We start from the raw sequence: 25,931 nt of genomic DNA on the forward strand, positions 1-25,931 counted from the left end.
AGAGAAAGGTGTAGGGAAAGATTAGAAATGCCATCGGGGAGAAAAAGGAAGTTTTGGGGTCTTTGCACAGCTACCGTAGTGCAGGGAACAGTCCACAGGGTGTCATCAGAGCATCAAGGAACGGGAAGGAAGAAACAAAAACAAACAATCCCAAACCTCTCTGATAGCAAGGTTTTGTGCACAGCTTTTGTCCTGGGAAGGCCACGCACCATCGTCACAGCGGCTGCAGCCACCTTTGTGCTGAAATGCTTTAACGTCCACTAAGCAGTAAAAACCTTCTAGCTCTTGCAATCCCTTATGAAAAGTAGATCTCGAGGTACTTTACACTGATGATAATAAGCCTCAGTGCTATTTTAGCGGCAGGCAAACTGGGACAGAGTAGCTTGCTCATCGTGACTCAGGACACAAAGCAGCCAGCTCATGGTGACTCAGGGACGGCACCAGGGGAGCGCTGTCCTGGGAGCCCAGGGGAGCTCTGTGCCCTCTGTGCTCTCTCAGTGCTCCTGGAGCCCCCAAGAGAGCAGCAGCAGCTCCACCACCTCGGGGGAGGGCTGCAAGAGAAGCAGGGCTCTGGGGCAGCAAAGGTTACTGGTTTTCTTCAATGAGGCTGCAATAGGAAACATTTGGTAAGGCTCGCTTTGAGCTGCCCTTGTGTGTCTTTGCCACAGCTCCAAAGGTTTGGGGCCCAGAGACCAGTCCCTGTCTGTGCATCTGGGCTCTTTTCTTTACACATGTGAGAGAGCAAGCAGCTGAGGAACCAGCGGCTGTAGGGGCTTCCCCAGCACGCTTCAGCCCCACCCTTGGGGACACGGAAGGGTTGTCCACGTCACAGAATCACACAGAATCACAGCACTGTAGGGGTTGGAAGGGACCTCGTGAGACCATCGGGTCCAACCCCCCTGCCAAAGCAGTTCCCTAGAGCAGGCTGCCCAGGCAGGCGTCCAGACGGGCCTTGAATATCTGCGGAGAAGGAGACCCCACAACCTCCCTGGGCAGCCTGTCCCAGTGCTCCGTCACCCTCACCGGGAAGAAGTTCTTTCGCATGTTGGTGCGGAACTGCCTGGGCTCCATTTTGTGGCCATTGCCCCTTGTCCTGTCCCCACAGACCACTGAAAAGAGGTCAGCCAAATCCCTTTGTCTCCCACACTTAAGATATTTGTAAACATTGGTAAGATCCCCTCTCAGTCTTCTCTTCTCAAGGCTGAAATACCCCCTGTCACTGTCAGTGCCCTGTCTGTCACAGCACAGAGGTCACACCAGTGACCATGGTTCTCACACCCAGTCCTACCCCACACGCAGTGGTCTCACTTCCCACCACTGGCCACATGAATGTTGCTCCTCCAAGAGTGGCTCTGGTCCGGGGACCAGCACTGCTTGCTCTGCAGCTGGCCGCCAGCCGTGGGGTGACCCCGTGTATTTCTTACAGTGCCACCCCCAGACATCACACCGCGTCCTCCACCGCAGGCATTAGCTACGGCTCTGTGAGCAATTATCCCTGCCTGGGGGGGCTGATGCTCTTGTGCCTGGTCAAGGGTCTGGGCCCAGGACACTAAAAGCAGCTTGTAACAGCCTGATAGCAGCGCCGGAGGCTCCCCAGGGAGAGGCGGTTGTTGCAGCGGCTGCAGGACGCAGGCCCGGCCTTCGCAGCCATCTGCCCTCAGTGCGTCGCGCTCGCCTCCTGCTCTGTGCTGGAGGCACTCGCGCTTCCTGCTGGCTCTCCTGCAGCTGCTTCAGCCCGTGCCTTTGGAGGGGTTTCCATCCGTGAGAGACTCTGAACACTACGCCAGCATTTAATGAGAGCTGACTGAGCAGAGGCACACACATGGCAGACACTTGGGTGGCCGCTTGTTGTGGTGAAGGTCAGGGACCCACAGCAGCGCAGAATTACCTCTAACATCAGGAAATCCCAGCCCCCCCGGCTGGCTGGGGGCACCCCAGGGTGCCCCTGTCCCCCCCCTGCCCCAGCAGGGTGCCCAGCCCCACGTCCCTGGGCTCGGGGAGCTCTCCAAGGAGGAGACTCTGCCCAGAGAGGTGCTGGTGGGGCTGCACCGGGTGGCCCCCCAGAGGCCCCAGCCAACCTCCACCATTCTGGGGTTCTGGGGTTTATTTTGAGTTACACGTAGCCACTGCACTTCTGTGGTACTTGAACTTCTCTGCAGTGTATGGCCACAACAGTCACAGAGACCTGCAGGCGTTTGTCTTCACAGGTGGGCTGCAGATGTTTGGCCCCTTTGCCAAATTTTCATTTATAGGAAATTATACTTGTCATTGGAAATGTAAATGCCTGCGTATAGAGCCCTGCAAACCTTAGGAATAAATTTTAGATTTATGACAGGAAAAGGCCTACAAAATGTAATAAGAAAGAAACCAAAATTGTTATATGGAATTTACCCTAAACTGTATAGACTTCAGTGAAAAAATAAATTTTCTTTTGACCTGTCAGTAGAAGGGATCTAGCTCTTTAAAACGATGTCTCTATAACCCGGTCAATATTCGTGTAAATGCTGCATGGGTCTGTGTGATCCTATAGGGCTATAAAGGATGGTTCCAGGGAAGTGAATCAGACCTTGAATCAGAGAGAAGATTTTCTTTGCTGCTAAATCCATTACATGTTGTTGTTCAATAAATTGCAGTAGTCATTTGTAAAAAAACAAAACAACCCAAAACAACCAGCAAACAAATCACCAAACAGAATCGAGCTAAGCCAGAGAACGAGGACACTCCTGGGTGTTTTCTGCATTGCAAATGGTGCGGACTCGAAGCATCAATATTCATGAAGCGCAGTAGCTGAGGGCATCCCCGTGCTGTACAAAACCTTGCGGGGCTCTCCGGGCGCTCGAGTCCCGCTGCCATCGCGTGTGTGTGGAAGGGGTGGGACAGGGAAGGGAAACAAAGGCTGAGGAAACGTTCATCTTCGTTAAGCCAAACCAGCAGCTGCTCCTCTGGCCTGGGCTCTGCTGTAGGGAAAATCAAACTTCCCTGGGACTTTGTTTTAACCAGGCAATGGGGAATTTGCAAGGGAAGAATACTCTCGGTGACTGGAGCACTTTTTTCCTGCCTCAAGTCACATTTGTTTTTTTTTGCCCCGTGGGATACATCATGTGCATTGCCAAACCTGACATTTCAGGATATTTTTGGCAGTTATGCTTGGTATGGAAAACTCCTTTGACCTTGTCTGCACCTTTCACACATGATTTCCAAAACCGTTTGGAGTAAATGAAGCATGGCAATGCTTACAGTTGATCATTTTCCCCTTGTATTTTCTCCAGGCACTCTGCCCTCCTGGTCTGCTCACGGGCAGCAGTGCAGAGAGAAACGGAGCACGGTGAGCCTGGACCTTGCCTCTTCCTCATCTCGGCCCTTCTGCAGCTCCTCCAGTGCTGCCCGGGGCTCAGCTGCCCTCCCAGGGCTCAGGCTGCAGCCCTGCAGGAATTTCAGACCACGGGATCATAGCAAACAGCTCGGGAAAAGGTGGTCAGGGGCTACCCAGGCATCCTCGGTGCGGCGGCGTGATTAACCGCTCGTAAACTGCTCTCGGCAGATGTTGCTCTCATCTGTTCTCAGAAATCTCCAGCGGAAGCAATTCCGTATCATACACACATAAATCATTTTAGTGCTTTATTGTCCTTGAGGTCTTACAATGGCTTTCCTAAGTTCAAATCTAAATCTTTATGGTTTACCGTTTTAGGACCAGAAATTCTTGTCCTGCCTCCTCTTGCTGTATAAAATAGGCCAGTCCCCTCCTTTCGCAGCAGTCCTTTTCAGTATCTGAAGATCACTACTACCTCTCCCCACAGCCTGCTAGCCCTGGATGGAACCCACACTTTTTCTTTCAACCTTTCTTGTTTTCACATCATCCCCATTGATTTTCTGCAAAGTCTTTCCAAGGAGTCCTGTTCTTGGTTGGAAGGCGATGCCCAGCATCGCCCACGCAGGAAGCAAAGGCTCTGCGAGTGCTGGGAGGGAGGGCTGCAGATCGCGTTTCTGTCTCTGCGTCCCGGTGATGGAAAAACCTTTTCTTTTGGAAAAACCTGCCCCTGCTCTCCCTGAACGGGGGCTCAGACGTGCTCACCTCCCGACAGCGTGGTGCTTCGTGCCACCCGGGGCTGGTGCTCTGGGACCACTGGAGCTCACCCACAAGTTCCTTACCTTGCTGCAACCTTTCTGAACCTTATTTTGATCTTTTCATGGGGTGTTTTCTGCAAACGTAGTAAGCAGATTTTCTGCTCTCGCACTCAAATTGCCAGTGAAAACACGGAGCTGTACCAAATCTGCAGAAAATGCAATCGTCTGACAACTGCTGGCAGAGGACGTGCTTCTCTTCTCCCTTTTCAACATGCCACACTGGCCAGTCTCGGAAGTTTTACTGAAGTCTCATTAGAAGAAAACTAGAATAAAACTAAGCTGGTTTGGTGTGGTTTGCACCAAACCATGTTGGCTGTTGCTTTTCACCTTGTGGATGCCTCCAAGTGGATTTTGTTCACCCGTTCAGTATCTTTTCAGGAGTTGAAATTGGTTGGGAATGTAACTCCCCGAGTCCTCCCATCCCCTATTTAAAAGATGTTCTTGATGTTTGTCCTGCCCCTGTTGGACACCTTGCCTGGTCTTTATGAGGTCTCTGAAGTCCTCACTGGCAGCTCAGAGGTTGCTTTACCAGCTTCCCCCCATACCTCAGCCTGAGTTTAACCAGACCCAGCTGATTTGGAAGCACCCAGCCTTAGTCTTTAACCCACCGTTTCCTTGGTTTAACCTGAGTCCTCAGCCCTTCTTCACTGACATTTATTTTGAGCCATCTGATCGCAGCTGACCTTTTAAAGAACAGCGAAGCAATAAATAAATAAATAAATAAAAATCATCACATGCTTTTTTTCCTCTGATGTTATAATTTGTTCCCTGGTGTACAGTGAGCCATCTTTCTCTTACTGCTCATGCACCCACGGACTGCCTCCTTGCTCCCCTTTCTTTCTTTCCCATCTCAGTGTGTGTCTCGTCCCTGATTTTGCCCCGTCCCTGCCCTGGACAGCCCTGGGAACAGCTCCCAGCAGCAGCGTGTAAGGAAGGGCCATTTCTCAGACCTGCACAAGTTCCCGTTCCCGATGTCATCATCACAGAGCTGGAAGGAACTGGGCATGTAAAACACAATCCCTCAAAATCAAGGTTCTGACTTACATGCGCCTCTCTGTACTCTTAGAGCTTGTGCTTAGCTTTTTATAGAGTGCTCGTAGGTAGCAAAACCCTAGCTCTTGTCCTGGTGAGGCTTCCTGCAGATGACAGCTGTTTTGGTGCAAATGCTCTGTCTTAAATGAAACAGGAAAAAATATGCGGAGAAATGAAGGCCAGCAAGTGACCTTGCCCCGGCTCGTGCAGCAGCAGCCGCCCTGATCCCAAACCCTCTGCGGGGAGCCCCGGCACCGCGAGGAAGGAGACGACGGACGCTCTGCGCGATGATGCTCATTCCTTTATTGGTGTCATTGCCAGTTTTTGAGGAGTGCCGACGCCTTCTGAGCACGTCCAGCACTGAGTCAAAGCTACATTACAGAATATTGAAGAGGTGTCCATCCAAAGCCAGAGGGGGTGTGAGATTCGTGACCTCTCTCCATACAGTATGTATAATATATATATATTTATAATATGTCCTGTATATTCATTATGTATAGAGTGACAAGGATGGGCGACCGTACAGTAAACTTTTGATTTCTAAATAGATCACCATAGCAACAGGCACAAAAATTTGGTCCTAATCAAGGCCCTCACCTTGTCAATCAATCTGAAACAGACCCCAGCCCACCCCTTGCAAAAATAAAATAAAATAAAATCCGAACCTGAAACCAAAAATAACTAAATAACCAATTAAAATTAAAAAAGGGCCCCACCCCAGCCCACTGACCCCCTCTGGAACTTGCCCCTGTACAGTCACTCACATCGAAGGTAAAGAGATCCCTTGGCTACACACGCGCGCGCGCACCCACACACGCCTACACACATTCCTATGTAAATACACACGCACCAACATACGAAGAACAAAGAACATTACAAATATACATCCGAGGTTGTTGCAGCAATGCAGGGAGGCTGCGAGCGGCCCAGCCCAGCGTTGCAAGGCAGGGGCAGCAGCGTCCCCGGCCCACGGCCTGGCGGCGTTTCGGCTAGCAGGCCGCGGGGCCGGCAGCCCTGGATGGGGACGCAGGGACGGTGGCTTCGTCACGCGGGGGGGACACCTCGCTGCGGGGCCGTCCCACGACAGACGCGCTCCAAAAGCCAAGCCAGGAGCAGGGCGGGTGATGGAGCCCGTGGGTGGCGGCACGTTGCTGGCCCCTGCCACCGGCTCGCTGTGGTGTCCGCTGGGGTGCTGGGCGTCTCCTGGCAGAGCCCACGGTGAGCCCCGTCCCGACGGACCTGTCCGCTGCCGTGGCACAGCAGAGGCCCCCTGGAGGCCCAGCAGGTGCCGTGGGAGGCCCTGGGGTGCAGGGTGAGCCCACAGATCAGCCTCCCCCCGGGAAGACGCTCCTCAGGCTTCCCACCAGCCTCACGGTGTGCCACGGTTGGGGTCAGCAACGAGAGCTGCCAGCCCCCAGCCTCGCCTCCTGTGCCCTGGTTCCCCATCTCGGGCCTCAACGAGCTGCTGACCTGGCTGAAAATGAACTTGGGGCAACTGGAAGGCAAGGAAGAAGGGAAGAGAAAATATTCCCGCAGGACGCCGTGCAGACAGCTTCTTCCTTTCCTAGGTCTCTGCTTTCTGACCTTTACTCCCCGAGGCCACCCTGGAAATGGAGGATGGAGCTGGGTCCCCCACCCACTGGTTCCACAGTTCCACTTTGCTCCACGTGAGGCCCGGGGACGCCACCCTGCCACGGTGCTAGCAGCAGGCTGAAGAACTCGCCACCAGCCATGGAAGACCCAGAGACCCATCTTCCACCACCAAAGATCCTTCCTTGCACACCCTGCTCCCGAGGGCAGGGGGCCGGGCACGGGGGCAGCCCTGTCCTGCGCTCAGCAGCTCCGCGCACTCGCTCCCCTCCCTGGGATTTTTTTCCCTACCCAACCGTGCAGCCTTCGCTGTCCAATTCCCATCCACACGCAGGACTTCAAGGCAAGTTTGTATTCAAACTGAAAGAAGGCATTTCACCATCCTGCCCCAAGCAGCATCGTGTGGTTCTTCTAAATACCGTGGGCGTCTGCAGGAGCCAGGACTCGCCAGCCTTCTCGGCTTCCCCGAAGAGCACGGTGACTGCCCTGCGGGCTGGCAGAGAGGGGCCAAGACTCCCTAGGGGCGTCATGGGACACAGGCAGAGAAGGGATGACGGCAGCAGAAGCACGGATCAGTTAACACAAAGCAGGACAGTGCCACGGGGCAACGGGAGAAGGCCCCGCAGCAGAGCAGAGGACGGGTCGGGGGAAGAGCACGAAGGTTCGCGCACCCCAGCCTGGCCGCGCGGCTGCGGGGCCTCTCCCGAGGGGTGGCACTTGGTCCCAAGCAGCTGCAGCTGAGGTTTCCCCTCCATGCCAGTGCCCCATCCCTTCTGGCTTCAGGACTGGCTTCAGCCGACCCACATCCTCCTGGTGCGCCAGGGGGTCGCTCCCCCGTCCATCGGGACCCTGTAACTCAGCTCCACCTCCCCCACCTCTGCACATCTGAAAACCGTCCCAGATAAACCACGGTTTTCTGTGCCCGAGCTGCTGCCCTGGCACAGAAATGGTCCCGGACCCGTCTCCAATCCTACTGCCCAAAGCTGAACCATTCAGGGACACCGAATGACGTCCTGGCAACTCCGTGCTGCTGCCTGGGATGGGTTTCAGATTGCTGTGCCGGGCGGAGGAGCCCTGCTGCTTGCTGCTCACTTACCCATCCATTACCCGTCTCACATCCATTAGCTCTCCCTCCACCACCCACAGAACGACCAGAAGCGTTCCCCAGGCGCCCATGCAGCATTTCCAGCCCAGAGGAGAGCTGTGCTGAAGTCACTCCTGCAGGCATCACCATTTTGGGCTGCGTTGCCTTTAGTTGCCAGGACAGTGGGCACCGTCGCGTGGGTTTCACTCAGGCAATACCGCTCCTCAGACTACGTGGCTCCTGGGGAGAGCTGGGTGGAAGGGGACGGAGCTTCCCACCTCCTGTCCTTGCTCTGAGGAGTTACTCAAGCACAGGGTCAGGGACTGGAGCAAGCCGGGTGTCAGACAACCACGCAGGACCGGGCCAGCCAGCTCCGGAGGGTGGCACAGGCGGACAAAGCCGGGACTGACTTGCTTTGGTCAGCTCGTAGGCCTTCGTGGTGGATGGAGCTGGCATCGTGGAGGGACAGCCACGTGCAGAAGTCAGCGAGACATCGCCGCTGCCACCGGTGTCGATGCAGCCTGGAGAGTCCCCCGTGGTCTCCGGAAAGCCCAGCGTAAGGGTCTGCCACCGGGAAGTCTCCGAAACCTTGCAGACGTTGCCACGACCCGCAGCACAGACCGTAGGGCAAGCTCCGTGGGATCCAGCGAGCGCAGCGGGGAGGGTCCGGAGCTGCCTCGCCCCGTGCCAAAGCCGTGGGGGCCGCGGGGCGGGGGGCTCAGGGGGCTCGGGGCCCCGCGTCCCAGCGAAGGGACCCGCGCGGTGCCAGCCTCGGGCGTCCCGCAGCGCCAACGCGCCTCCTGACTCTGCTCACCAACCACTCCATAAATAAATACGTTAAATAAATAAAGTGACAGATCCAGACTGGGGGGGCCGGGGGTGGGGGGGAGGAAGGAAAGGGGCAGCTCCCATCGCCCCGGGGTGGGAGGGGGCTGCTCACGAGCGTCTCACACAAACACAGGCGCACACCAAAGTAGCTGAAGACAAAGACGAACTGGGAGCGGTGGAGGTGCTGCCGGCGGGGCCGTTCCTGGGCCCCGGCGCTGGAGGCAGCCGCCGACGGGCACAGTCCTCGCGGGGGGGGGGGGCGGTTGGGGCGGTCACTCCTGCGCCGGCGTCGTGGAGGCGCGCGGGGAACCGGCGGCGAGGGCGACGTGCGTGGTGGAGGACGGCAGCGACCGCGGCGTCTGGCACCTGGAGGGGGTGGCACGAGCAGAAAACTGTCTCCCTTCTGCTTCCTCTTCCCCCGTCTCCTCCCCCAGATCCTGCTGTTTTCTCTGTGGTTTCCTATGCAGGCAGCGCCCAAGGACACCCAGCGCTGGACAGCGCTGCGCCTTGTGCATGGTCATCCTGGGTGTGTGTATACGATGATGTATTGCTGTCATCATCCTATTTTTCACAGATTCACAGAATCCTGGAAAGGTTTGGGCTGGCAGGGCCCTCAGAGCCCCCCCGGTGCCACCCCTGCCATGGGCACGACCCCTGCCCCCAGCCCAGGCTGCCCCCAGCCCCATCCAGCCTGGCCTTGGGCACTGCCAGGGACGGGGCACCCACAGCTCCTCGGGGCAGCCTGCGCCAGGGCCTCGCCGCCCCCATATTGAACAATTTCTCCCTAACGTCTGATCTAAACCTCCCCTTTCTGAGTTTAAAGCCCTTACCCCTTGTCCTACCCCTACACGCCCTGACAGAGTCCCTCCCCATCTCTCCTGCAGCCCCCTTCAGGCACGGGCAGGCTGCTGTGAGGTCTCCCAGAGCCTTCTCATTTCACAATTTAACACTCATTTAACAGCCATTACAAAAGCAACGTCATCCACGTTTTTAAATATTATTGCACACTAGCAATTCACAGCTAGATTTAAACCCCAAAGCAACGGGGGGCGTAGGAGGCCCTGCGGGGCAGCAGCTCAGCGGGGTGAAGGTGAATTGGGTGTTGGGCTCCCCTTGGACCCCAAAGCTGCCTCCAACTAGAGGCAGGAAACATTTCCAGGCTGCTCCGTGCCCTCGGCTTTGCAGCTCCCCCTTGGGCCCTGTGCAGCCCCACACAGCACATCCCAGCCACGGTGCCCGTGCACTCACCAGGAGCGGGACTTCCTCACCCGGGAGGCCGCCGGCCGCTCCAGGAGGCTGTCGAGGTGCATCAGCCTCTCCAGGTGCAGAGCCCGCGGGTCCTGCTCGGCTGGGTCCCTGCTCCGCTCAAACTCAAACACGGCCGGAGGGGAGAGGTCCAGCTCCAAGAACATGATGTTCTCAGCCTGCAGCAGGACAGGGAGAAGGGAAAGACAACGCAGGGAGTCACCGCATGGCAAAGCAGCGAGGCACCACCTCGGGCAGGTCCGCATCGCCGAGCGAGGCTGAACCCTAATGGGGAACAGGGACCCTCTTCTGGCTGCTGCTGCGCCTTGCTCTGCTCAGGCTCTTTCTGCTCTTTCATGGCACCAGCAGATAAGGCTGAACGTCCTTGTCCCCTGAGACAAGCAGCAGGAGCCGGCAGAGGCAGTGAGCCAGCAGCTCAAGGACTGGCTGATGGGCACAGCCACTGACCTGAAAAATGGGGCCAAGGCTCTCAAAGCTGGGAGCTTTATCTCAAGTATCTCAAGTCATCAAGTCTTATTTACTCCATCCTCTCTCCAGCTATCTGGAGCTGTCATCCATCCATCCACCTATCCATCCATCCACCCATCCATCCTTCCATCCATCCACCCATCCACCCCATCCACCCACCCATCCACCCCACCCATCCATGCATCCCTCCACCCATCCATCCACCCCACCCATCCACCCATCCATCCATGCATCCCTCCACCCATCCATCCACCCATCCACCCCATCCACCCATCCCTCCACCCATCCATCCACCCCACCCATCCATTCATCCATCCATCCATCCTTCCACCCATCCACCCACCCATCCACCCACCCATCCATCCACCCATCCACCCATCCATCCATCCATCCATCCATCCCTTCATCCACCCATCCATCCACCCCACCCATCCATCCATCCCCCCACCCCCCACCCACCCAAGGACGCCCTGTCCCCTCTGCGCCCCCCACTTCCCCCCCTTACCCGGTACCGCGGATGAGAGCCCATGGCCATGGCCACGCGGGCGTACTGGCTGATGGGTCTCTTGTACCCCACGGCAGAGGTGGGCCTCTTCTTCATCTGGCTGCTGCTTCTGAAAAGGAAGCGAGGCGAGGAAGGTCCCTCAGGGAGCACCAACGCTGCCAGCCCAAAGGGTGCAGAACTGCGCTGGGCACAGCCCCGAGCGCAGGACGGACCCCAGCAGGCGGAGGGGAGGCTTCCGCCCGCGACACCTCCGTCGCGTCCCCAGGTCCCCATCCCACAGCGGTGGCACCGCCGGGCCCAGCTCACCCCCGCTCCTCGCCCCAGCTGGCGGGGAGCCGCACGCACCCGCCGGCCGGCACCAGCGGCTGGAACTTCCACTGGTCCTCCTCGCAGTCGAAGTACAGGCGGTTCACGATCTTGTTCTTCTCCTCCGGCGGGATGAAGTTCTCGATGATCAGGTACCTGCGCGAGGCACAGGCCAGGAGAGGGGGGAGAGACGGGGGGGGAAGGAGCAGGAGAGGAAGGGGTTAAGGGGACAGGAGGGAGAGCGGAGGTGGGGGGCAGGGAGGGGGGAGCAGGGCAGGGGAGGACATGGGGGGCGCAGGGGGGCAGAGAGGGTCCGCAGGGTGGGATCCGGCAGGGGTGGGCGAGGCAGGAGAGAAAGGGCAGAGGAAGACTGTCATTCAGAGAGGAGCGAAGAAACATCGTCAGCTCCGCGCTGCCTCCGGGCCGTAACCCCACCGCCCGCTCCCCTGCGGGTCCCCAGGCACGGTCTGCAACGCACGGTCTGCAACGTGCAGTTTGCAACGCACCTTGCAATGCAGCCTGTGATGTGCAGTTTGCAATGCACGGTCTGCAATGTGCAGTTTGCAATGCACAGTTTGCAATGCAGCCTGCGATGTGCAGTTTGCAATGCACGGTTTGCAACATGCAGTTTCCAATGCAGCCTGTGATTTGCAGTTTGCAAGGTGCAATTTGCAACGCACCGTTTGCAATGCAGCCTGTGACGTGCAGTTTGCAACGTGCAGTTTGCAACATGCAGTTTGCAATGCAGCCTGTGATTTGCAGTTTGCAAGGTGCAATTTGCAACGCACCGTTTGCAATGCAGCCTGTGATGTGCAGTTTGGAGCGCCCAATTTGCAAGGCAGTCTGCAACGTGCAGATTGCAATGCAGTGTGCGATGCGCAGTTTGCAAGGCAGTCTGCAACATGCAGTTTGCAATGTGCAGCCTGCAACGCACAATTTGCAATGCACATGCTGAATGCAGTCTGCAACGTTCAACTTGCAACACACAGTTTGCAACGTGCGGTTTGCAACGCGCAATTTGCAAAGCAGTCTGCAACGTGCGTTCTGCGCCGTGCAGTTTGCACTGTGCGGTTTGCACCGTGCAGCTTGCAGTGCACGATTTGCAACGCAGCCTGCACCGTGCAGTTTGCAACGCGCAGTGTGCAGCGCAGCCCCCGCTGCCGAGCCCTCGCAGCACCCTGCGGCCCACCGATGGACCAGGAACCCCCTGGGGACACCCCAAACCCAGCCAGGAGCCAGCTGCTCCCCCCACCCCGACCCCTCTGCCCCCCCTTGGGCCCTTGCACAGCACGCGCTGCCCCCCGTGCCCCCCCGGCCGTGGGCAGGCCGGGATTACAGCCCCCTGCCGGCGTCCCGCCAGCCCCGTCGGCCTCGCTAAGAGCATTTCCTCTCAGCCCCGGATTATTCTTGTCGCTTTTTTTTTTTTTGGCTTTTTTTTTTTTTTTTTAAAGCCTTAATTCGTTTTGAAAATCCCTTCGGAGGATGGAAATCCAAAGCGGCCACGCTGTCGCAGCAGCGCAGCTTCCCCACGCGAAATGCAGACGGGATGTCCGCTCCCTGCTCCAGCCCGCCGCGCAGCCGCCAGACCGGAAAATAAGGGAGAACTCAATCAAATTGACCCCTGAGGGACTTTTTGTTTTCCCACGTTGCTTTTTGGGTAAACTGGGAAGCTGCAGAAGGCCGTTCTGAGTGGATGAATTGCTTACTTGAGTTTGCCGGCTCTTAAAACGTTTTAATCGTGTTCAAAAGGCCGGGTAGTAAAACTGAAATGAAATTCTGCTCGGAGTAAAATTCTGAATATTTTATCACGAAAATGCTAAAATATTTATACGTGTCTGGGTTGTTATTTTAAGATATTGGATAAAATAATTGCTTGCAGTGAAAACAGACCCATTGGGGGTGGGGGGGCTGAACCTGCGTTTCCGGGGTGCTCTGGAGGGAACCGGGGGCCCCCGCGCCTCGCTGCGCCCACCCGGGGGCACGAATGGGGCTCGGGGGGAGCGGCGATTTCCAGCTCGGTGTCCTGGTGCCCTCTGTGCCCGTGGCCTCTGACACCTCCATGCCCACAGCCTCCGGGCAGTGCCCATGGGGTCGCTGCTCTGCACCCACCCCGGCGCTGCCGTTTGGGGTCAGAAACCCCCAAAGGGGCCGGGGGCTCCTCCTTGGAGAGCTCCCCGAGCTGCTGACGTGGGGCTGAGCTCCCTGCGTGGGGGGCTGATGGGGCAGGGGGGGACACCCCGTGACACCCAGCCCCATCACCATGCCCACACCCGAACGGCTGCTACTGCTGTGGGGGGGTCCGCGCTCCGTCCCCCCCCGTGGGCTCGGGGACACCTACTTGAGCTTCAGCTCCCGCGTCTGCTCGTTCTGCGCCTCCTCCAGGTCCTGCCGCACGCGGATGTACTCGTCGTGCTGGTCCTGGATCTCCGCCTTCACCGCCTGCAGCTTGGCGTACAGCTGGGCCGGGGGGGGGGCCGTCAGCCCCCAGCCCCCGGCACGGTGCCCCCCCCAGGGCCGTGCTCGGAGCCTCCTCCGGGCCAGCAGGTCCCGGGGGGGCCGCAGACAAGGCAGGGTGGATGTACCCCCCTTGAGACAAGGACCGGGGGCACGTCCGTGTGTGTCCCCCCCCCGTCCCCCCAGCTCTCTCACCTTCTTCAGCTTCTTGGTTTTGATCTCCACCTCCTGCTGCAGCGACGTGTACGTCTCCCGCAGCTCCATGGTCTCCTCGTCCCGCAGCAGCATCTCCTGCTGCATCTCCCTCTCGCGGCGTTTCTGCGGCCGGGGGGAAGAGGCTGAGGGCCGGCTCGGGCACCGGCCCCCCCCCAGCCCCCCCGGGCACGCTGCCCCCCCGCCCCCAGCCCCAGGGACGGTCTCCGTGCGGAGGGCAGGGCCCCGCGGTACCTGCTCGGCTATCTCCTGCCGCTTCAGCTCCAGCATCTTCTGCTGCTCGTTGGTGTGGTCCATGATGGTCCTGCCGCCGATCAGCAGCTTGCTCTCCATGGCCTGGGGGGGGGGCAGAGAGGGGCCGGGGGGCAGCGCATCTCCGGGAGGGGCAGGCGCTGAGCTCTGCTCTCTGGGGACAGGACCCGAGGGGACGGCACGGGGCCGGGACAGGGGAGGGTCAGGGTGGTGTTAGGGGCAGGTTCTGCACCCAGAGGTGGTCGGGCGCCGGGACGGGGCCCCCGGGGACGTGGGCACAGCACCGAGCTGCCGGGGTTCGAGCAGCGTTGGGGCGACGCTCTCAGACATAGGGTGGTCTGCTTTTGGGGTGCTGCTGTGCGGAGCCAGGAGCTGGACTCGACGGCCCCCCCAGCCCGGGCCGTTCCGTGGCTCCACGAGCCACGCGCTGCTCGTTGGGCCGACCCTCGTTAAACAAAGCTGGGGCTGCAGGACCTGGTCCACCTGCAGCCCGAGCGCCCGGGGAAGGAGCTCAGCACCCCCAGCACCCATCCCCAGGGGCACAGGGGAGCTCAGCACCCCCGGCACCCAGCTCGGCGCCGCAGCGGTGCCCGTCCGCGGGACGCAGGGGACGCAGGGACGGGGCCGGGGCTGCTTCAGTCCCGCTTCCTCCCGCCCAGCTGCGAGCCCCGGGGCGCCGCGGGCGTGCGGCAGCTGCCGGCAGCGGGGTCCGGCCGAGCCGAGCCGAGCGCCACGAGCACAGTTTGGGCCCTGCAGTGCTCAGAGCAGCCGGTAACCCAGGGCTGCAGCGGGTCCCGGGGCAGGATCCGAGCTCCCCGCTCCAGCCCTGCCAGGCACAGAGCTGGGCACCCAGCTCTGCCACCGTTTCCCCTGGGATGGTCCCATCCTGACCCCCACAGCCCACCCATCCCTCCCACCACGTCCCATCTTGTCCCTCCCATCCTATCCTACCCCACCCCACGCACCCCATCCCATCCATCCCACCACACCCCAGCCCTCCAAACCCACGCAACCCATCCCATCCCATCCCATCCCTCCAGCCCCACCCCGTCCACCCCATCCTACTCCATCCTATCCCACCCCATGTCATCCACCCTATCCCTTCAACCTCACCCCATCCCACCCCATCCTATTCCACCCCACCCACCCCATCCCATCCTATCCCTCCAAACCGATCCCACCCCGCCCCGCCCCACCCCACCCCTCCCAGCTGTGCTTCCCGACACCTCCCCAGGGCGAGGGGCTCCCCGTCACACGGCTGTGCACACCCACGCACACACCGGTGAGCACACGCACACCCTGCGTGCACACGCGCACCCCTACACACGCCCGTGTACACACACACACAGCTCTGCACGCCCGCGTGTGCAGGCCTTCGTGCACGCGTGCCCTCCCATCTACCCCCTGCACACCGACGTTTGCACACTCGTGTGAGCGCCCCGAGGGCGGGCCGTGACAAAGGCTGCGCCCCCCCCGGCCCCCCCGGGACCCCCCTCGCCGCCGTCTCCAAGCAACTGCGAGGCACGAGGGCGGTGACGCCACGCGAAGGGGACCGGCATTTCCCCGGGCACGCAGGTTTCTGGGGCAGGACCGCTCGTTCCCCATTTTTCCCCTGTGTTTTTTTTTTTTTTTCCCTTCCCAGCCGTTGCACGGGCTCGTGGGGCACCCGAGGCCGCGGCACGGGGACGCCGGGGAGCTGCCCCCGGGGTGGAGAGGCCGGGACCCACGCGATGCAGCGCGGGCCCTCGCTGCCAGGGGTGCTGCTGCACGGGAGGGTATTTCAGTCCCGGTGCTGTCTCCCCGCAGCAGCGTTTATTTACTGCAGCGGAGACGGCTCTCGCTCTGCCTTAATACGGCTGAACTCCAAGCCTCTCGCTGCAGCCCGCTTCCTGCCCCCCCAAATAACTCCTCCGGCGCCCGCCCGTGCCCCGATGCGCCCCGGCCCTGAGCAGGGAGCGGGATCGCAGCGCTGACCCCGCAGCGCCCACTGCCCCGCGGCTGCAGGATGCGCGTGGCAGATGCTGGGTGCCCCGCTTTACGCGTGCAAATTTGCATTTTATTGCTCAGATTTGCAGCACCTGAGCCCAGCACCGCTCCGTGGCCCAGGACCCCGCCTCAGCCGTGCTGGCAACCGGTGCCCCGACCCCGCAACCCGGGGAGGGAAGAGGCCGCCTGCTGCACGTCTGTCCGAGCGGGACACCGCGGCTGTCCCCGTGCCGTGGTGCACACCTCTCTGCGTGGGACGGCGCACACCTGCCTGGGGCACGTCTGTCTGGGGGGAGCAGCGCCCGTCTGTCTGCTGCACACGTATGTAAGCAGGATGGTGCGCGTGGCCCCGTGCCCGTACAGACGTGCGTGGGTCCAGCGCACGTCGCCCACGCGTGGACAGGGCGCCCTGCGTGCCCCGTGCTCGCTCCCACGCGTGCCGGTGTCCCGTCCCCCCCCCAGCACAGGGGCTGCCTTTGTGCCAGCCCCGTTGTGGCCGCGGGGACAAAGCGCCCGCGAGGGTCCGTGCCGTGCCGTCCAATGTGTCTTTTCACACCGCCGCGTGGCCAAGCTGCCCTGGGGCACCAAGAAACCCCCCTGCGCCCATCGGGGAGGGCACCGCAGGAGGCTCAGCCCCTCCGCTGCCGGCCGGTTTGCTGAACCGGGCCCCCACGGCTGGAGGCTGCGGAGGCCACCGAAGGGGCTGCAGCATCATCCTGGCCTCCGGCCCTGCCTCGTTACTCAGCAATTACAGGGCACGCCGTGGCCCCGAGCCAGACCCGCTGCTCCGCGCCGGACCAGGAGACGTGGCGGGACGGCTGCCAGCCAGAACCTGCGGCACGGCACCGCTGCGGGAGGCAGCCCCCGCGCCCGGCATCCCGGCCCCGCGAGCCGCCTGGCACCGAGCCCCAGGCCCCGAGCGGGCCATGGCCAGCGCCGCGCTGGCCCCACGCAGCTCTGCCCTGGTGGCACGGCCCCGTGCGAGCCCGCGGGTCCCCGTGCCATGCAGGTGACCGGGCAGGGCCACGCATCCCTGGCCGTGTCACGCAGCCGGGCACAAGGCTGCGTGCCCCTGGTGACACCGGGCTGGCCGGTCCCTGCCTCGGGGCGCTGCTGTGACCGTCCCTGCATGGCGGGGACCCCTCCGGCACCGGGGCGTACCGGGGAGCCCAGCACCTGCCCAGAGCCCTGCCCCAGCAGGGACCAAGGGAAGGGGCTCCCCCCGCCCCCGTGAGCCCCCCAGGCACACCCGTGTCCCACACGTCCCGGAGGAGCAGACATCACAGCCACCCCGGGAGCCTGCGGCAAGCAGCCCTGGGGGCTCGGCACCGCGCGCTGGGGCTGCAGCAGGCGCCGCGCTGGCCAGGGGAGTGGCACGGGGGCATCCCCTCCCCAAATCCCCCAAACTCCCAGCCAGGCGCGATGCTGTTGACAGAGGGGCGGTGGTGCTGTGGCTCAGCACCCGGGCTCCTTCCCCTCCTCAGCACCCGCGTCCAGGGGCCGCCTTCATCCCATCCCTGCGCCCAGGCGGGGCCCGCAGCAGCCCCGAGCGGCTGAGACAGGGCCGGTGCTGCCGGCACCGCCACGGCAGGGCCAGGAGCTGGAGAGGGGCACGACCCCGGGGCTGGGCTGGGGCTGCTGCCGCCCCTCTCGCGCTCGGCCCCAAATCCCCGAGCATCCCTGAGCCGGCAGAGCCCCGGCCCCAGCCCTGGGCGTGTTCCTGAGGCCACCTCGGGGCGGCGGGTACGGATCCGCAGCATCTCCCCCGCCCCGCCGCGAGCTGCTTTGTTGTGACGAGGGTCGGCGCGGAGCACGGCGCGCTCGTGCCACCAGCGGGCCCGGACGGGTGGCCCCGCACCCCCAGCAGCACCGTGGGGGTCCGTGCCTGAGGGCAACCCCGGCCCACCACTGCCCAGCGGCATCGGGGTCCCCTTGGGCACCTCGCTGGGGCACCTCGCTGGGGCACCCAGTTTGGGCACCTTGCTTGGGAACCCAACTTGGGACACCAAGCACGGACACCCAGCATGGACACCCAACTTGGGCACCCAGAATGGACACCCAACTTGGGACACCCACCTGGGGACACTCAACGTGGACACCCAACTTGGGACACCCAGCATGGACACCCCAAAAGTGCCCACAAGCAAAGCAGGCTGCACCCCAGCATCGCTCAGACGTGCCCCCCACGTGGCGACACGTACCTTGTACTTGGTGGCCAGCAGCTCCGTGGCCTCCTGCTCCTTCCGCAGGTCCTCTATCATCTTCTCCTTCTCCTCCAGCAGCTTCTGCTTCTCCTCGCTCACCAGGCTGTGGTCGTCCTGGATAGCGGCTTTCTCCTCTTCCAGCCTCTCCTTCTGCTCCTTCAGGTAGTTCTCCATGTTCTTCTCCAGGCCGTCCTCGTTGTCGTCCTCCCCTTCGTTCTCCGTGGCGCTTTCTCCGTCCACCGCCTTCTTCCTCCGACTGCTCCTTCTCCTCTTCTTGCCAAGCATGCCGCGTTTCTCCAGCTGGGCCTTCAGCCGGACGATCTCCTCCTGAAACTCCCGCAGCAACGTGTCCTTGGGGTCCTCGTTTACCCGGGGCTTGTTCTTGATGTTCTTGGCCCTGTTGGCGAACCTGAGGGTGGAGAGGCTCTCGTCGTAGCTGTGGGAGGCCGGGCCCAGGGTGGCCACCATGATGGTCTTGGCATTGCCCCCCAGGGAGTCCTGCAGCAGGCGGGTGAGCTTGGAGTCCCTGTAGGGGATGTGCGTGCTCCGGCCGTCCACGAGGGCGGAGATGACGTTGCCCAGGGCGGAGAGGGAGAGGTTGATCTTGGACGCCTCCTTGGGGCGCTCGCCGTGGGCGCCCATTTTGCCCTGGCGCTCGCTGCCGGCCAGGTCCACCAGGTTGAGCTTGCCCACGCGGATGTGCTCCTCGCCGTCGGGCCCCGTCTCGCTGCACTCGACGGTGATGAGGAAGATGGCGTGGGAGCGCGAGCTGTACTCGTTCATGTTGGTGCTGCCCACGGCGCGCGCCTGGCTGCCCAGGTTCATCACGTGCTCGATCTCCTTGACGTTCTTGGTGACGAAGGAGGAGAGGTCCTTGATGTACACCCCCGTCTCGGGGCTCTCCTTCAGCTCCAGCTTCTTGCCGGGGTCCTTGGCCAGCAGGTCGCGGATCTCCTCCTGGTAGATCTCCAGGTAGGAGGCGCGCACCAGGTACTGCTGGTTCTGCGAGCGCGAGATGTGCGTGAAGATGTGCTCGAAGGCGCTGGGGATGACGCCGCGCTTCTCCGGCTCGGCCCACGAGCCCTGCATGGTGTAGGTCTTGCCGGTGCCCGTCTGCCCGTAGGCCAGCACGGTGCCGTTGAAGCCCCGCAGCACCGCGTCCACCAGCGGCCGCACGCTCTCGTCGTACAGCTCGGCCTGCCGCGACCCGGCGTCGTAGACGGCGTCGAACGTGAAGGTCTTGGGCGGCTCGCCGGGCGCCGCGCGGGGGTTGCGGATGCTCACGCGGCCCAGCCCGGCCTCCAGCTCCACGATGCGCTCGCAGCCCGCCGCCTCCTCCCGCCGGCTCAGCGGCCGGCACCGCGCCACCACCCGCAGCGCCTCGCCGCCGCCACCGCGGGCCCTGCCGGCCATGGCGCCCCGTCCGGCCCCGTCCGGACCCGTTCGGCCCCGCTCAACCCCGTCCGGCCCCGTCCGGCCCCGCTCGGCACCGCTCGGCCCCGCTCGGCCCCGCTCGGCGCTGCCGCTGCCCTGCCGCTGCCAGCCGCGGCCCCGGGCCGGGGGCGGGCGAGGGGCGGCGGCGGCGGCGGCGCGGGGCCGGGCGGGGCCGGGCTATGGGGGGGGGGGGGGGGGGGAGAGGGGCGGGCGCGCGGCTCATTGGCTGCGCGGGCGCGGGGGCGCGCACACGCGCGGGCACGCAGGTGCGGGGGCGCGCGGGGAGGCTGCCGGGCATGGGGATGGGGATGGGGATGGGGACGGGGATGGGGATGGGGACGGGGATGGGGATGGGGGGGGCGGGGAAGGGGAAGGGGTGGGGGTGGGGGTGGGGGGGGATTTGGGGTGCGGAGTTGGGGCGCGGGGTGGGATTCGGGAGTGGGGGGCGGGGGCGGGACGGGGGACGGGATTTGGGGTCGGGATGCGGGGCGTGACTCAGGATCGGGATGCGGGGTTGGGATGGGGGACGGGATTTGGGGTCGGGATGCAGGATTGGGATGCAGGACGTGACTCGGGATTGGGATGTGGGATGTGATGCAGGATCCGGATGCAGGAGTGGGATGTGGGATGGGATTTGGGATTGGGATGCAGGACTGGGATGTGGGATGTGATTCAGGATTGGGATGTGGGGCATGACGCAGGATTGGGATGCGGGATTGGGATGCAGGACGGGATTCGGGACTGGGATGCAGGATTGGGATACAGGATTGGGATGCGGGATTGGGATGTGGAATGGGATTTGGGACTGGGATGTGGGGCATGACTCAGGATTGGGATGTGGGATGTAGATGCAGGATTGGGATGCAGGATTGGGATGCAGGACGGGATTCAGGATTGGGATGTGGGACATGACTCAGGATTGGGATGCGGGATTGGGATGTGGGATGGGATTCGGGATTGGGATGCAAGAGTGGGAACAGGATTTGTGATTGGGATGTGGAATGGGATTCGGGATTGGGATGTGGGACATGACTCAGGACTGGGATGCAGGACTGGGATGCAGGACAATTCAGGATTGGGATGCAGGATGAGATTCAGAAATGGGATGTGTGACATGACTCAGGATTGGGATGCAGGACAGGATTCGGGATTGGGATGCAGGACTGGGATGTGGGACGTGATGCAGGATTGGGATGCAGGATTGGGATGCAGGACATGATGCAGGATTGGGATGTGGGATGTGATTCAGGACTGGGATGTGGGGCATGACTCAGGATTGGGATGCAGGAGTGGGATGCAGGATGGGATTTGGGATTGGGATGCAGGGCTCAGTGTGCCTGATGTGGGGTGCAGGATGTGGGATTCAGGGTATGAGGTGCAGGGTGTGGTGTTAGATTGGGATGCAGGGTGCTGGGAATGTGATGTGGGGTGCACAGTATGGGATGTGGGTTGAGGGGTGCAGGGCATGATGCAGGAGTGGGATGTGGGATGCAGGGTACCTGGTTTGGGGTGTGGGGTGAGGGGTGCAGGATGCAAGGTGTAGGAGGCAGGGTGTGGGATGCAGGACATGATGTAGGACTGGGATGCAGGATTTGGGATATGGGATGCAGGATTGGGATGTGATGTGGGGTGCAGGCTTCCTGGTGCGAGATGCAAGATTCAGGACTGGGATGCAAGACGCGGGATTCGGGATGTGGGATGCAGGTTGTGGGATGCAGGATGCAGGGTGCCTGATGTGGGATGCAGAATGTAGGACTGGGACGCAGGATGCCAGGTGCAGGATTTGGGTTATGGGATGCAGGTCGTGGGATGCAGGACTGGGATACAAGATGTGGGGGGGGTGGTACATGATTCAGGATATGGGATGCAGGTTGTGGGATGCAGGATGCAGGACACGACGCAGGATTGGAATGTGGGGTGCAGGGTGCAAGAAGAAGTAGATGGGGTGCAGGATGCAGGGCACATCGTGTAGGACACAGACACAGGACGGGTGTGTGGGATGCAGGATGTAGGGTATGGGACTTGGGACATGGGATGCAGGATGCAGGACGTGATGCAGGATTGGGATGGAGGCGCTGGATATGGGGTGCAGGGTGCGGGACTGGGATGTGGGATGCAGGGTACCGGGTGTGGGACACAAGGAGCGGGGTGGGGGACGGGAGATGCAGGACGGGGCTGTGGGAGGTGCTGGCCTCGGCCCCCCAGCCTGTGCAGGGACCGGGTCCCGCTCCCCTCACCCTCTGCCTGGGGTCGCTGCGCTCCCCCCACACCCCACAGCGACCCCCCCTTTGGTCCCGGTCCCCCAGGGTCAGGAACCATCAGGAACCATCCCCGGCAGCCGGCGACTGGGTGGGGGCTGAACCGTCCTGGTGGTTAATGGAGCCCGGCAGCCGGAAGCAGAGATTATCCCGTAATTAACTAACGAGGGCATTTGCTACCATGCAGGGCTGCCCGGTGCCATCCCAGTCCCTGGGGAGGGGGACGGTCCCCGGGGGCACAGCCCCGGTGGGGGGCTTCGAGGTCGGGGAGAGGGGAAGGATCAGGGATGGGGGGAGATTGAAGGGGCTGGGGGGGCACGGCAGGGAGTGATGGGGGGGCTGGGGGGCAGTGGGGGGGGTGGAGGAAGGGATGGGGGTGGGGAGATGTTTTTGGGGGGTGCAGGGGGTGGTTGAGGGAGGATGGAGGGGATGGAGGAGATGATGGGGAGATGGAGGGGGCGGTGGCTGGGGCCCGGGGTGCCCCCTGGGTGCCCCCCCCAGACTGCAAAGCAGGGCTGGGCAGCTCCGTACCCCACACGTGGGCCCGGGGGGGTCCCCATGGGCTGCGATGCCACTTCTCCCCGTGGGCATTCGGGGCCCCTATGCACCAGGGCAGCAAGCTGGGGGGGGGCAGGTGGGGATGGAGATGGGGACGAGTCCCCCCCCCCGCTGCCCACCGGCTCCAGCCCCCTTGTCTCAACCCCCAGCAGCTCCTGGTGTCGCCCAGTGGCACCGCCATGGGCTCTGGGGACAGTACTGGGGACACGGATGGGAACACGGATGGGGACACCGCTGGGATGTCACCGTTCTGCACCAGGCCCAGGGCAGGGGTCCACCCCTTGGGGCACAGCAGCCAGGTGGGGTCAGCCCCCCCCATGGGGTGGCACAGGCTGCGTGTCCCATCCCCGTGTCACCCCCAAGGTCCCAGCCCCTGTGCCATGGGGCAGGGAGCCTGGTCCCTGGTGTCCCCAAGGTGTCCCCAAGGCAAATGGTGCAAGGGGGCTGTGGTGACATGTGGGAGGGCGACACACGGGAGGGAGTGATATTTCGGGAGGGCAGGACATGAGGACAAAGTGACACAGAGGGACAGGGTGACGTGGCAGGAGGGGTGACACGCAGGGAGAAGGTGATGGCAGGGGCAGTGCGACACAGTGCGTTGGGGCCATCTGTTGGGACAAGGTGACACGCAGGGGCAGGGTGACATTAAGGGACAGGGTGACGTGCAGGGGCAGGGTGACACACAGGGACAGGGCGACATGCAGGGACACTCGCTCGCCTGCAGGTGTCAGCAGGGGGCCGGCTGGTGGCCGAGCTCAGAGCTGTCCCCAGGGTGGTGGGGACAGGGCCTGTGGGGTGGTTTTATGCTGCTGGGCAGCTGAGCTCCACCACAGCCGCTCTCACTCCCCCTCCTCAAACTAAAAAGGGGGCAAAATTCTATGGAAAGGGCTCAAGGGTTGAGATGAGGACAGGGAGATCACTCCACAATTATTGTCACGGGCAAAACACTCCCAGCTCCGGCCCGGGGCCTGCTCCTGCGGGGGCTCTCCATGGGCCGCAGCCTCCTCCAGGCCACATCCACCTCCTCCACCGGGGGCTCCTCCACGGGCTGCAGCGTGGAGATCTGCTCCGTGTGGGACCCATGGGCTGCAGGTGGACAGCCTGCTCCACCAGGGGCCTCTCCACAGGCCCCAGGGGAACTGCTGCTGTGAGCCTGGAGCACCTCCTGCCCTCCTGCTGCACTCACCAGCCCCAAAATGCTGCATGGGCTTCCCGTGGCCTCGGGCACTGCTCGGCGTTGCCTTTTCTCCCCACCACAGTCAAGGAGTCACCTCGGCTGGAAAAGGCCTTCAGGGCCACCACGTCCAACCATCAGCCTGACCTACCGAGTCCCACCACTGAGCCATGTCCCTTAGTGCCACGTCCTCGCGTCTTTTAAATGCCTCCAGGGAGGGGGACTCCCCTGCTGCCCTGGGCCCCGCCACCCTCTCTCCATGAAGAAAATCTGCTGATGTCCCATCCACACCTCTCCTGGTGCAACTGGAGACCATTTCCTCGTATCATAGTATCAAGTGTCCCCATAGAAGTGTCCCTGTGTGTCACAGCCACCCTGGGACATCGCAGCCATCCCCAGGGCATCTACTAATGGGACAACCCCGAGAAATCTGGCTGACTTTGGGTACTGTGGACACCTCTGCCATCCCTAGGACACCACGGTCACATCATGGTCACCCCAGGGACATCAGTCACCTCTGGGATGCTGTGGCCATCCCTGGGACACCAAGGCTGATCCTAGGATCCTAGGACACCACAGCCACCTCTGGCACACCTCAGCACCCCTGGGACGCTGTGGGCACCCCTGGGACACCGTGCCCACCCCTGCTCTGCCCTGTCCTGACAGCAGCCAGTTCCCCAGCCCCTGGGTGTTTGGCAGTGGGGCTCCGGGGACGGTTTCCCTTTGGTTTCCTCCCACCCTGGTGCTTTTATGGCCCCTGAGGCCTCCCAGTGCCCTGGAGAGACCCATCAGGGACATGGCAGGAAAATAATCTGGAGAAATAAGTGGGAAAATAAGCTGGAGAAAGCCCTGGAACAACCACTGCCCCGGCAGCACTCCCAGGCTGCTGGAACCTGTGCCGAGCTCAGGAGAAGCTCCAGGAGCACCCTCTGCAGCCAGCGTGGTCCCTGGGGTGGCCTCAGCCCTCTGCCATGGTAGCTGTGGGGGACACGGGGAGCAGCCCCCAGGGGCCTCTGATCCTAAATCCCAGGTGGGCAGCACCCCAGCACCGCCTGCTGTCCTTGTCCAGCAGCAACACAGAGGACAGGGGGCAGCTCCCATCTCGCTGTCAGACGCTTTCTGTTCCCTATGAACTTGAGAGTCTGTGTCCTGCCATGCTGTTTCTGCAAAAGATACCTGGGGAATTAGTCTCCAGTTACTGCCAAGTCCTTCTGACTGTGCTATAAACGCCTCCCAAACGCCCCTCGTCCAGCAGGCAAGGTGCAGAAGCTGCTGAAAGAGCAACCCCAGGGGACCTCCCCGCTCCTGGCAGCCGAGCCCGCAGCCCGAGGGCATCCCATCGCGCTCCCAGGCGCTCGCAGCTCCTCCCTGCTGAGCTCCCGTGGATTTCTGCCCATGGATCTCCTCCACCAGCCTCTGGGGCTGTGGTTCGGGCTCTTGGTGCTCAAGCCCACCCCGTCAGGCTGAGATCACTTCTTTGGGTGAATTTTCCCACTGCAGCCTGGGCATTTGCAGGGCACCCAACAGGCAGCGAGGCTGGGCTCAGGCTGGGCAGTGAAAGCAGGGCTCCCGCAGCCCACCCCGGGGGCAACAAGGGGATTGTTCGGGTAGATTTACCCCATATCCCAAGGGGGGGCAGTCGGAGGGGCAAGTGCAGCTTAACCGAAGCCTGGATTTAGGACGGATCAGTTTGCTGGCAGCTGACTCTTCTATAATTAGACGGCGGCTTCGGTAAGGGAGCCAAGTTGGAGCGCCGAGCTCCAGCCCCTTCCAGTCCGCAGGCGTGTAATTAAAGGAAACCGCCCGTTTCCAGCATGACCCCAGATGCTCACGGCAGCGGGACGAACAATGAGCTGCATCTCCTGAGGAAGGGGAGACGAGCAGCAAAGACCCTGCAAAGCGTGGCTTCTTGGCCTTGGGTGTGCTCAGAGAAGGCCCTCCGAGGTGGCCCCAGGGCTCCACCAGGACCCCCCGGCTGGAGAACCACCGGGACATGGGGTAAAGAGGGTCCCAGCTCTGCCCCGATTCGCACCCAGACCACGCTCAGTGGCCTTGTCCTGGTGGGATTTGTGCAGGAAAAGCAAGCAAGCGTCCTGGGCTGTGTCCCACGTCCCTCTTCCCATCTCTGCTGTCACCCAGGGGGAGCGGACAGAGGGGAAGAGGGAGTGCTGGCAGCCAGGTGGGAGGTGCTGGG

The 25,931-nt window shown here is 62.0% G+C and overlaps 2 protein-coding genes and 1 long non-coding RNA gene across 5 annotated transcripts; 1 reads left to right on the forward strand and 2 right to left on the reverse strand.

Moving 5' to 3' along the window:
- Window positions 1-5,241: 5,241 nt before the first annotated feature.
- Window positions 5,242-6,667, forward strand: LOC121067549. The gene is made up of 2 exons (XR_005818333.1): window positions 5,242-6,398; window positions 6,620-6,667. It is a non-coding gene; the product is annotated as an uncharacterized LOC121067549 (long non-coding RNA).
- Window positions 6,668-7,084: 417 nt separating this feature from the next.
- KIF3C (kinesin family member 3C) lies at window positions 7,085-19,782 on the reverse strand. 3 transcript variants are annotated; one of them, XM_040552209.1, is made up of 8 exons: window positions 18,311-19,782; window positions 14,106-14,207; window positions 13,854-13,976; window positions 13,543-13,661; window positions 11,244-11,360; window positions 10,899-11,004; window positions 9,908-10,083; window positions 7,085-9,025 (listed from the first exon to the last, which is right to left on the reverse strand). In XM_040552209.1, exons 1-8 carry the CDS (start codon window positions 19,724-19,726, stop codon window positions 8,932-8,934), a joined length of 2,253 nt encoding a protein of 750 aa, XP_040408143.1. In that variant the 5' UTR covers window positions 19,727-19,782; the 3' UTR covers window positions 7,085-8,931. The 3 variants fall into 3 exon arrangements, with proteins under 3 accessions (XP_040408143.1, XP_040408141.1, XP_040408142.1); XM_040552207.1 differs by having other exon boundaries at window positions 10,899-11,007; window positions 11,205-11,360; XM_040552208.1 differs by having other exon boundaries at window positions 10,899-11,007; window positions 18,311-19,781.
- On the reverse strand, window positions 11,511-13,525 carry LOC121067548. The gene is made up of 2 exons (XM_040552210.1): window positions 11,777-13,525; window positions 11,511-11,710 (listed from the first exon to the last, which is right to left on the reverse strand). Exons 1-2 carry the CDS (start codon window positions 12,586-12,588, stop codon window positions 11,578-11,580), a joined length of 945 nt encoding a protein of 314 aa, XP_040408144.1. The 5' UTR covers window positions 12,589-13,525; the 3' UTR covers window positions 11,511-11,577.
- Window positions 19,783-25,931: the final 6,149 nt, after the last annotated feature.

This window comes from Cygnus olor, chromosome 3 (genome assembly GCF_009769625.2).
Source record: "Cygnus olor isolate bCygOlo1 chromosome 3, bCygOlo1.pri.v2, whole genome shotgun sequence".
Lineage (NCBI taxonomy): Eukaryota > Metazoa > Chordata > Aves > Anseriformes > Anatidae > Cygnus > Cygnus olor.

What these genes read in the sequence shown, in the direction of transcription:
- LOC121067548 (XM_040552210.1), bottom strand. Translation starts at nt 12,588, where the DNA reads ATGCTCTTAGCGAGGCCGACGGGGCTGGCGGGACGCCGGCAGGGGGCT. An exon ending in CGCAGGCTGCATTGCAAACT is followed by an intron (nt 11,711 to 11,776) that starts GTGCATTGCAAA and finishes CTGCATTGCAAG; the next exon opens with GTGCGTTGCAAACTGCACGT.
- KIF3C (XM_040552207.1), bottom strand. Translation starts at nt 19,726, where the DNA reads ATGGCCGGCAGGGCCCGCGGTGGCGGCGGCGAGGCGCTGCGGGTGGTG. An exon ending in AAACCAAGAAGCTGAAGAAG is followed by an intron (nt 13,662 to 13,853) that starts GTGAGAGAGCTG and finishes CCCCCGGCCCAG; the next exon opens with CTGTACGCCAAGCTGCAGGC. An exon ending in GTGAGGAAGTCCCGCTCCTG is followed by an intron (nt 9,026 to 9,907) that starts GTGAGTGCACGG and finishes CACCCCCTCCAG; the next exon opens with GTGCCAGACGCCGCGGTCGC.